We start from the raw sequence: 12,408 nt of genomic DNA, 5'->3' as shown, positions 1-12,408 counted from the left end.
GTTAGCCTAACTTCGTCCTTAAAATAACCACACAAGCATTAATCACATGGCAATAACCACAACTGCAACATTGCCAGGTACTCAGAACCTGTAACCGTCTTCTCGATGAAGAAAAAGGGGCCACACACCTTTATATTGGATATGGCACAGAAGACAATCACGTGTGGCGAATTTCTTTCCAGCTCCACACAGACATGCAGCAATTCAGACCTTTTGCAATAGACACTGACTGAAGTGAAAGTTGCGTCTCATTGTGGTGTAAAATGGTAAGTTTCAACAGTAAAAATAGCAGGCATATTCAAAATCACTAATGATTATTTATGGGTTGCATTCCGGTAAATAATGCTTTACTTAAAAAATTGGTTGTACATTTAAGGCCACCTAGAGTGAGTCAAACGGAACAAAACCAGCAACATCACAGGGCACAATTTTCCCATACTTACTTAAGGAGGGCGCAACTATCCCTCTTATTGTGCAAGGGTGTCATTTTTCCAAGGGAAATTTTCATGCATCCTACTGGGTAACCAAATCTTCCCTTGTTTCCAACTGGCCCAAAGTCGCCAAGAACATTTCAAGAGCACTGTAGTTAAATCATCAACGTGAAGAAGATTTGGATGCGGTTCGAGTCTACTTTGCTTACCCTCGTCGTGAAGGGGAGAGGACTTACGAGATAGATTCGCACTGGCGGTAAGGGTCGTGTCATCTCGCGGCCGAGTCGCTGTCCAATCAGCGTCGACGGAACGCGGCTAAGGAGGTCCGATCGAGTCACGGCACGATCAGGTCAAGTCCCGAAAGTCCCGCGGGACATCCAGACCGTGACGCTCAAGTGGACTCCCGAAATGTTTGACTTTTGTTTTTTCACAAGGGGCGGTATACCGTTTAATATTCTCCCTATTTTTTGCAAGTCTGAACCGATGGGCGAACCCATCTTGTTCTTCGTCAATCAAGAGACCTGTGCCCTTGCGTCGATTCTGCTATTGGTAGAGACCGGAAAATTCGCGAATTCATTTCGCGATAGGCTAAAATACAAATCGTTATACCTCAGTGCTGCCTCTGTTATTGGTTCACAACTCACCCGGATGACTCTGGGCCAATGAGAAACACCCAACCAAAGCTTTATCGAATCACAGGCTTCTACGCTGGAACGTCTCACAAGACAGCAGCCAATGAGTGGGTGGCATTTGACCGAGTGTACGTAGAACTATGGAGTTCATCCTGGAGGTCATTGAACCCGCGAATTTTTCCGGTCCCTAGCTATTGGCTCACAGAAACAGACATTACTACAAATATTTTCGTGAAAAATAAATAGCCCAAAGCGTTGGGAATGGACGCGATGTTGATGGCATGATGGCAGCACCGGGAGGCGCGGGCGGACCGCCGGGAGGTACCTGGGCCGCGGCCGTCCACGTGCTGCACCCGCAGCAGGCTGACTTGCTTGCTGGTGACACTGAGCAGCGTGCCCAGGATGAAGACCACGAGGGCCAGCAGTGCGGCCAGCACCAGCAGGCCCTTCTCCAGCAGCGTGCGGGCCTTCCACAGCGTCGTGCCCTGCAACGTGCACCAGCACCCAGACACTCAGCACCAGCTCCGTGCTTGCCAACACAGGGAGAAAATAACTGTTTCCTTCTTTTACACAAGAACTCCTTAGGAAACCAGTTGCTAAGATATAGTTCGCGACACCACATGACAAATGGTTATATGTAGTTATTTTGCAACGTCCTACGGGCCATTCCTGGAAACAAAATTATATATATTTATTTTATACTAATTATGTTATTATATTAATTCATTATATTATTATGTATTATAATATTTATTATTATATTAATTTATATTTGGTGCAGTTAAGGCTTGTAAATCTTCTCTAACAATGAAAAAGTAGGCTACTTTGCATATGACATGTAAAATTAAACTTAAAATACCACTTTGTGTACATGTGTTTTGCTCTAAATGTTTTAAAATGTTACTTGAAACATTTTGATTGTGGCACTCCTCCATACATTAAATATGCTTTTGGAAACAATGCTGAATATTTCTTGCTGTACCTACGAAAATTGGTGTATGATTCAAAAATTTTATTGACTTTTTATACAAGCATATTTTTATTATTGCCATAGAAAAGATAACAGAATTTTCAGCAACTGGAATTTGATTTTTTTTTGTGCTTATTAATATGAGCAGTGAATATTAGAAAGCTATTCAGGGAGTGGTTTACAAATTACTTTAATTGTTGTAGGTACTGGAACAACACAAAGCAAACATGCCTGGAAAGAATCCGAACCCAGTATTACTGTGAATTTTTTTTTTGTAGCGATACAGTTGCTTTCATGTACCTACTTGTACGAATTTACAGGTATATGTAATTTTACATGATTATTTATGTTCCATTAACAAACGATTCTTACAGTAAACGCAACTGTAATGAAAAACGCAGTTGGTACATCGTTGTGGTTATCAAAAGACGTATCGATTGTTTGGTAAATATTCCAAGCAATTGGTGCACGATATTTCATTACCGGTGGGTTTTGATATTTTCCGCATCTCATTGCTTCTTAGAATTAAATCATTTAAACAAAATATGTCAAGTATACACTGTAAACAAATGCATCTGAATTTGACATTTCTGGTGGAAAATCGTAAGCCAGTGCTACCCCGCTGCCAAATCGAAGGGAACAGACGTGAAAAAAAATATAGTTTAAAAAACTAAAGAAACATGCTTTTAAAGATTATCAAACTAAAAAGTAAAAAATTATTTTAAAATTTAATTTATGACAATAGTATATAAGCAATACTAGTATAAATGAGAAAAAAGCTTGAGGCGCTTTGTGCCATATTTTTTGTATATTAAGCGCCCCATGCTTTTTTCTCATTTATACTAGTATTGCTTATATACTATTGTCATAAATTAAATTTTAAAATTATTTTTTACTTTTTAGTTTGATAATCTTTAAAAGCATGTTTCTTTAGTTTTTTAAACTATATTTATTTTTAACTTTTTAGTTTGATATTCTTTAAAAGCATGTTTTTTTAGTTTTTTAAACTATATTTATTTTTAACTTTTTAGTTTGATATTCTTTAAAAGCATGTTTTTTTAGTTTTTTAAACTATATTTATGTATAATTATCATAGGGAAATGAGTTACCGACACTACCTATTACCATCTGAGATAACTATTTGGAGTTGCAACGTCACAAAGAAATGGTAAAGTCTCTCCGAATCATTTACAGTTAAATGTATGGATATAATCTTAGAATTTACCGGAAAAAAAACACCCCTTTTTTTTCGGCGTGGCCGGGAGTAGAAACAACGATCGCTGAATCCGAAAGCTGACGTCACAGAAGTCGCGCGCCTTAGACCGCTCGGCTAACGAACGTAATGAAAATAGTGAACATTTTACAGTGATCACTCACTCTTAGTCGAAAGAGTTACAGACGGACAGACAAACATACAGGTGAAGCTAATGTAAAGCATGTAATAACCACCCTCTTTCTGTCTATAACTCCCGCCTGCTTTCCGTTCAGCCAATCAAATAGCTGCATTTGGTTGGAAAATGCGTTAAACGGCGATACAAAACAGCCTCATAATTCACGTGCCAAAATACTTGTGCACATACATACTTGTGAATGTACATTATTGTGCACTTGCATACTTGTGCACATGCATACGTGTGCACTTGCATACTTGTGCACTCGCATACTTGTGCACATGCATACTTGTGCACATGCACACTTGTGAATATACATTATTGTGCACTTGCATACTAGTGCACATGCATACTTGTGCACTTGCATACTTGTGCACGTGTTTACTTGTGCACTTGCATACTTGTGCACTTTCATGCTAGTGCACATGTATACGTGTGCACTTGCACACTAGTGCACATGCATACGTGTGAACTTGCATACTTGTGCACTCGCATACTTTTGCACATGCATACTTGTGAATGTACATTCTTGTGCACTTTCATACTTGTGCACGTGCATGCCTGCTCACTCGCCTGTACGCCTGTACACATGTACACTTGTCTCAAATATTTGAGCGCCCTGCAAACGTCCTGTTCGTCTGCCAGTGAAGTTTCGCTTGAAACGCGCGCGGCGACTCACCGTGTGGTAGCGGATGTGCGTGCTGGTGGCGGACACCCCCTCCGCCAGTTGGACGGAACCCACACTGCTGCTATCATCTTCGAACTCTGCCTGTTTGTACATGGTTATCTGCAACAGGTCACAAGGTCACAGGTCACAGGGATGTAGCCAGGGGTCCGGACTCCTCCCTTATAGGTTTCAAAATTAAATTAAAGCAAGTGAAGACAAAATAAGAAAATCAAAGCACCATAAGCTACATAACACGTAAGGGCACCGACAAGTTATTTTGGAAAAAATATTTGTAATCCTTACTGGGTTACAATAATGTATTTCTCCACCCACCCACCCCTCTCACCAAATTAGCCAGACATGCTATGTGCACAGGCGTGGCAGGTATTGTGACTGAGAATGTTTTATGTTGATGTTTTCTGAATGTTTCATAATTATTTTGTACTCATGTTTCTTCTATTATGTGTAGTCATTTGTGACGTGATAACGTCTTATAAAACGATGAAAGCCGGCTGCACGCACGAACAATTGTCACGTTTCACCTGAGCCGAGCGTGCAAGAACCGGCCAACCACCGTGCGAGAAAATCTTCTATAATATCAAACAAGTTAAGGCGGGCTTTTTAAAAGCAGCAATTTAAAAAATTTGATTTATTTGTCCAATTTTGTCATTTCAAATTAACAATTTATTGGCATTGATTTGATTTCAGTTTATTTCTATAACTAATTGTTCGTGATTATTATATTATTCAGCACAGAAGCTGCTGCGAATAGGCATGGGGTCCGTATCTTTGAGGTAGTAGGTTCTGGACTCCGATTCACGAATATAGGTCACAAGGAAAAGTTCGAGACTCCAGTTCACACACAGTAAAACCTTTCTCGAAGACACCTTTCTGCTTGAAGATTGCACAATGGTACCAATGTTAGCTTTACGCCTTTGCATTTCTTCTTAGTTTAAGGAAAAACCGTCCGAAGCAGGCTATCGTCCTTTAAGTCTTTGGGCTTCATGTGCATGGTAGAGTGTACTGTATAATTGTACTCTTGAATAAAGTTCTGCGAGATATAATTTCCATTAACCGTGAACTAACGCCACATCTTATTGCGCAAAGTTCTGTTAAACCTCTCTACTATGGAAGCTTTGACATTACTAAATGTAGCGTAGTGAGTGATGTCATTCCACTTCATCAATCCCTTGAAGATCGCATTGTAGAATTCCTTGTCGCGATCCGTTTTCAGTTTCGCTAGTACACGTCTGCCACGTAAAACATCTGCAATGACCTTGGAATCATCAGCCACTTTCTTTGTTTTCTCAGGCCTGGTCCAAGCAAACTTACACATCAATGACCATCAATGTGTATTGAAGCCTGTGTTTATTCGATAATATGGTATCATCTCAACCAAGTATGCCAGGAATAAATCATCAAGGCCCTACTATGACTTTGTGATGAAGGTAGTTCCACCTAGCTGGAGCATGAAGTTCGTGTATGATTCAAATTTTGTTCATCGTATGTTCCCAGCTTCCTTCAGTTCCTTCACAATGAAGAGTATCCCGTTAGTATGCGAAGTAGTCCCAGATGTTCGGGAACCCATCAACACCTTCAATCAAGTCACAAGTTAATTTGGGTCATTCCAAAACACAGAAAATCAAATTATTGTATCAATTTGCTGCCTTTAGGTGTGCCAAGGTTTGGCAACAAACCCTTTATAATACTGAATTTGTGATGTGTGACACTTTAATACTGTCCGCTTGAAGTATAATTTTATCTATAAAATGCATCAGTAAACACCAGCAGCACTAGTAGACGACAGCTTTAAGGGGATTGGTGCAGGACAAAAAACAGTCATTCGTCAGAATTTGTTGGAAATGAGCTTAAGTGTTTCATAAATGCTTGTTTATTACTACTGTAAGGCCAGCCAGCACGTATATAAGCTAGCGGGTTAGATTTGGCGAGTTAGTGGCGAGAGAGCTTCTGTGAGGGGAGGTTGTCGAAGGTTGCAGCTCTGAGGCCTGCCATCTAGCGGGAATCTTTCGAAGGTCTTCCACAATATCGCCTTTCTCTCTCTCTCTCTCTCTCTCTCTCTCTCTCTCTCTCTCTCTCTCTCTCTCCAACACGGACGGAAAGCGAACCGTGATAACCAGCTCTTATCTTCGCTTCCCATCTCGCCCTATCCTTCATTCTCGGACCTTCATTCTCGGATCAGGTAGCCGCCCTACCCCGCGTAGACTTTCGTGTTACTCCAGGAAACCAAGACTTAAAATTGCACAAACCTGTGAAAAATTTGTCCAAAGCTGAATTTTTGTACTGTGGTAGAGTTGACTATGCTTAATAACATACAGAAAGTTTACCGCTGTATACCTTGTACGTTATCACCGAAAATTTGCATTTAAGTCCTAGGTGACAGCAACTTGCATCAGTCCATTAAAATGCTACCCATTTATACAGTTTTTAATTTTGACTGTCCGTAAACTTACCAAAATAATCTAGAAACTGTAATACACCCATTAATGTTAGAAAAAAATTAAATTTTTAATATTTAAGATATGATATAAAGCGATTAATTCACGACATATATTTTTTTATCTTTGCCACCCAGATAAAAATACGATTTTCACCGATTTGAAGAGCCCAATGCGAAAAAATGTCTAAATAAATGTTTTTGATTATACTTTTAGCTTTAAGATAGTATATTTATAAAGAGTCTAGCATAATTATTTGCCTCATTAAAGCTGCCCGAGCGTTGCAGTGTACTGCGGCCGTACTGATCTTTAACGGCCGGCGGGCTTTGAAACACGCTGCGTACTGCGACACTCAATAAACTTAGTCTTATTTAGGGATTACTTAAAATATATTTAATGCATATGATATGGTGTATTCATGTTACATCTATTGAGATATACATATTCTTTTTTCTTATATGAATGATTTTTGATACAATAAAATTAACAATAAACAATTTCTCCTTGGAACTTGTAAATCAAAATTCTAGAGGACCTCTGGTTTTATATATGTGTGTTCGTATTTTGTTACAAAAATTTTATTATTAAAAATGACTTTAAAACCAAAAAATATAATTATTTTTTTATTTCTAATACATTATATTATTTTCGATCAGAACTATGCAAAATTTTAATGTAGCCTATATTATAAAATATATATATTTAATTGTATAAAATTAGTTTACTACATAACAATTGAAGAAAACCATACACCGTAAATGTACTTATTGAGTTTTGTCACTTTTATAACATAATTCATATGATATTATTTTTTCCAGAAAATAAATAAAACATAAGTTGTGTTGTAAAATGTATTGATAAAATTAAATACTTAGTATTTTTTTTCTAAGTTAATTTATTGGAGTGCTGCGCCTAGCTGACTTCGTTGAATTGCTAGTGGCAAAGACCGGTGGTGGATGTTTTTGCAAGAGTTTGACAGTATTTTATGACCCTAGCTGTGAGAGGGTGTTTGTCCCAGAAATCCTAACGGTCAAGGAAAATAGCCTTTCTCTGTAGTCACGTACGGGTCTGCTACTCGCGCAATATCGTCAGTTTATCACAACTTTCTGGGAAGTTCTATTGTTGTTAATTATTTATAATTTAGAAATTAAAGAGTTGATCATACTAACATTTTTACCTAAGCAAATCGCATCCTGGAAGATTTTTATCTACGTTTGCAGCAAAAATCACTTGTAGTTAGGAAACTTTTATTATTTCAGAGTAAAATTCAGTCTGGAATTACCATACATTAAAAACCTTAGTTTGCTGGAGCAAAAAACGTCCCAGCACGAGCGACTTTAATACTGCTGCACACACACTACACAGCTTGAAATACATCAGTGGTCAGACTATTGTACCAGACACTCAAAATATACACATTTAAACCTTAAAAAACACACACACACACACAGACAATATTTATGAAGTGATTTTGACGCTACGCTCAACATATTTAATTTATGTAACATGTAGTCAAATTTCTATAAAAAAATATTTTTTTCTTACCTTTTATGATTAAAATTACCAATTTAATAATATGACGTTTAAACTTTGAGGTGTTTATCACAATTACCATGTAGGACATTCTTTTATATTACATTGGTGCCATAATGAGAACCGAGTTAAAAAAGTATTAAAGTTATTAAATTTACGAAACATTTTTGTGGATCATTGTAGAAATTATCATTAAGGACTCAACTGCTCATTATTGGTGTGATCACAAGGTTTCATCGGTAAACGTTTGACGTGTTACTAAGAAATGTTCATTCTACTACTGTACAAAATTTTTGCTTTGGGATAGTTTTCCATGTATTAAAAATTTTTGTTTCTTAACAGCGAAATTCGTCCCGACCCGAGCCTACTTCGACAACCTCGCAGTAGTATACAATACGCGGCTCGGATCGCTTTAGTGGTCAGACAAATTGTACCAGGCTCTCAACAAATAAACTAATTTAAAATTTAAGAACTAAATCGTGATCGTAAAATGGCCACCATGGTGATTTGCGAATTTATGGAGAAATAAAAGCAGTTAAAATCTTATGTAGTTTCCAAGAGACATTATTACATCACCAATCATCTAAAGTAACAGGTTTACAAAATTTCAACATATTCAGTAACTAGTCAGTTTTTTCAAATGTGTTAGTATTAACAATCTGGACCATATCTAGTCGGTGAGGTCTGTTTTGTTACAGACTATCTGTATTCTGGTATTTGGATTTTGAAGCTACTTAATGATTCGCTTTCAATGTCTATTAAAATATACCTAATGCTAATTGCAGGAATATTTATACTCGATTTCAAAATTATAATTCCTGAACATTTGTAGCGGACACATTTCAATGTAACACTTAGTGATTTTCGAGTTGTGTTGAGGTTTCACATGCCACTTCGTTTACACGAGATGGCCCCTGCTCTGGTAACAATGAGTCATCACAACCGGTGCCGTCTGTACGAGCGTCTTCACAAGTTATCCTGAAATATGTTCTTAAATATTAATTCAAGTGAATTCTTAAAATCCTACACACTTTAAGTGTCGTAAATGAATCGTTATATTTTGTAAATCCATATAATATAGTAGCCAACATGGCGCGAAGCGATGGACGCGATACGAATAATATTTTTTTTTTTTTTACCAACCACTACATCAGTAAATATTTGTGGTTTCCATTCGCTATGAATTCAAGCATGTAACATTTGTACTGCTTCTTCAATTCGGCCACAGTTAAATGGGAGGCTCTGAATCACTGAAAACTCCTCAACAAAATCAACGATGAATTACAGGCATTACAACAAACAGTTGTCACAAGTCAAGTAGCCAATGAGCAGGTGACATTTTTCGAGTCCGTAGAGGATTGTTGAGACTATCCTACAGGTCATTGGCAACGCGCCCTTACGCGCATGGTTAATACCCCGCATGAGTAGAGTGTAAAGGTCCTCATCTAACCGCGCACACTTAGATTTAACTCAGGATAGGGTGAAAAATGTTTACTAATTTTGCAGTCCTAACAGTCACCAACGAAACGCCAGCAAAATAAATAAATAAGCTCACGAATATTGTTCGTGAATGAAGGCGAAGCTGATACTTTGGAAACGTTACCAGCAGATATTAAATAATGTGTAACTATTATTTACGTAGCTTACTTCTTAAAACTGCATTCATGTAAACTGATTTTGTGTGAGACTATGTTGAGTGTTTTCTGCTACACTTATTTTTCTGAAAAAAGTCTATTGTGGCTTAATAAACTTGTTAACATTGATGCCTCTCATAAAAAAAATTCAAACGTAATTATACGGATACATGTTGAGTATAGTTTATGAATGGTTCACGCATTGCTGAAAAAAAAAACATGTTTACAATTTTACACATCTTTTTGTTGTCGCATCGCGTCCATCGCGTTGTCCATACGCAACTCTGAAAAATAAATGTATGGTAAAAAAAGCTATAATAAAATAATATCTTATCTTTCTTTATTCTTTTTTCTAAGCGCTCTAATGGCTTTCGATAGTTTTGTTCTTTTGTGTACTCTGCTTCTTCGGCATTTTATTCCTGAATAAATCTCACGCTTACAACAAAAAACATCTAGCTAAATCACTGTGCTCAATAATAACAGAGAATAACCATTCAATTATACGCCGAGCTAGACCAAACACGTTCTCTTATCTACTGAAAATGAATACGTTGACCTTCATATCAGTTTCACGCGAAATCCCGTCTCCCCTTCGTAAACAGCAGACAGCTGTGGCAGGGTGGGAACGGGCTGCAACAAGTTGGGGAAACTGTCGCAAGGTGTCACTACCATCCAGCGCGCTCCATAATTCCTCGTATCCGAGCTTGCACGCTGCTCAAACTTCTACAGCTACGTTTTTACTTTAGGTCCGACTGCAATAAGCTAAAGACTAAAATAAAGTCAATCATTCAGCCGACAGATATGTAGGCGTTTGAATTACAAATGAAAACGCGAATGTTATTAAATTCGCAAATGAATATCACGCAATTTCGTAGCAGCTCATTTATTAAAATTCATATTGTAAATACGTTAAATTAATAATGATTACAGATTAAATAATGGTCACAGTCATATCTCCCGTGTCTGAAAATTTATCTGCGAAAGTTTTACCACTGAATTCTTTATAGTTTTTTAATAAAGCTTGAATTTCAAAAATTCCCGAAAATCAGCAATAACTTAATTAAAATAAAAAAATAAAAAAATAAATTTTACACCAGAATGGTTCAAATCTTCTCTAGCAGCTGAATCATTAACAAATATATTGTTTTTTATAATACGATGCTGGTGCACCAATCCCCTTAAAGCTGCATCCGAAGCCATTTTAGGCTATCTCGAATAAAGTAGTTCAAACAACCCCGGATTCGGCTAGAAAAAATACTTTATTTCCACCCATGTACCATTTTTATTATGTTTATAAATAACATGTCAAGGTATGCCTGAGCTACTTCGCCTAAGGAATCTTAGATGTAAGGGGTCGTCCATTAATCACGCGATGTTTTTTTAGAAAATTTTTAACCCCCCCTCCCCCCTAGTGATTTGTGGTGAGGTTTCAGAATTACCCCCCCCCCCCCCCCCCCAATAAATCACGTGTATTTTTTTGGTACAAAATATTTTTAAAAATTTCAGAACATTATCTTTAAATATAGGTATAATCTAATTTAATTCTGGAAAATTAAGCACAGTGATAAAAATGTTCAGACACACATTAAGGTTGCAGGTTTATTCTCACTGGCATAAAAATAATAAAGGAAAGGCTTATATGTGATTTACGCATGTATTCGGCGCCAAAATCACAGTCTTATCATTGAATATTTATATTCAATGGTCTTACTGGTGACTGGCAAGCCGAGCCGGGTGGTTCATGTTGCGGCGGGCGGGGATATTGTTGCCTGGCTACGGCGAGTCAAGGTCACGCATCGCTTTTCGGTTTAGTATAAATCGCGTGAAAAAATTAATACACGTGATATCTCTCTACACCCCCCCTCCCCCTTGTGATATTTCGTGATTTTTCCCGGACCCCCCCCCCCCCCCCCCCTTTTCGAGCCTCACGTGATTAATGGACGATCCCTAACCCACACACAACCACGACTTTAACACGATCATGCACCTTCGAAGTTTGTAATTAACATCGCCATCTTCATTAACACTTGTAGTTTCTGTTAATAAAGAATCTTTTAAAACAGTTTCCTCAGGATCATGTGTTTTAAACTCATGTTTCACCAAATTTTAGTTAGTGTTTACTGTTGGAGCAATTCCAATCTTATCGAGTCGTAAAGTTATTGGTAGGGACAGGAAAAATTCGCGTGTTCAATGACCTCTAGGATTAATTCCATAGTTCTACGTACACTCGGTCAAATGTCACCCACTCATTGGCTGCTGTCTTGTGAGACGTCCCATCGTAGCAGCCTGTGATTCGATAAAGCTTTGGTCAGGTGTTTCTCATTGGCCCAGAGTCATCCAGGTGAGTTGTGAGCCAATAGCAGAGGCGGCACTGAGGTATAACTATTTGTATTTTAGCCTATCGCGAAATGAATTCGCGAATTTCTCCGGTCTCTAGTTATTGGTTTAAAAATAGCTTCATTAATAGCATCACACTTAAGATGTGCCCTTTTATCAAGTAAATACTTGTCACGTACATTTATAATAATTTGATCTATCTTACCTGCTTCGAGAGACATGGCTGAAGGTTGCATGGAAAATGAAGTGTTTTTATACACCACAAGTAGATGCTACACTGTTAAACGCCTGGATTCGTAGGCCGAGAGCCTGGGTTTGAAAAGGAAGTAGAGCTTTGTTTCGGAGTCACAGGTTTTC

The 12,408-nt window shown here is 37.8% G+C and overlaps 1 protein-coding gene across 2 annotated transcripts in view; it reads right to left on the bottom strand.

The window, feature by feature from the left end:
- Nucleotides 1-12,408, bottom strand: part of LOC134529123 (endothelin-converting enzyme homolog) — a 135,327-nt gene that overhangs the window by 61,356 nt on the left and 61,563 nt on the right. For both annotated transcript variants that reach the window (XM_063362876.1, XM_063362877.1), the window contains exons 2-3: nt 4,104-4,211; nt 1,389-1,548 (exon numbers count right to left, since the gene is read on the bottom strand). In XM_063362876.1, coding sequence (XP_063218946.1) covers nt 1,389-1,548; nt 4,104-4,211 — 268 coding nt within the window. The remainder of the gene's footprint in view (nt 1-1,388; nt 1,549-4,103; nt 4,212-12,408) is intronic.

This window comes from Bacillus rossius, chromosome 2, assembly GCF_032445375.1.
Source record: "Bacillus rossius redtenbacheri isolate Brsri chromosome 2, Brsri_v3, whole genome shotgun sequence".
Classification (NCBI taxonomy): Eukaryota; Metazoa; Arthropoda; class Insecta; order Phasmatodea; family Bacillidae; genus Bacillus; species Bacillus rossius.
This window is presented reverse-complemented; position numbering and strand designations above follow the sequence as displayed.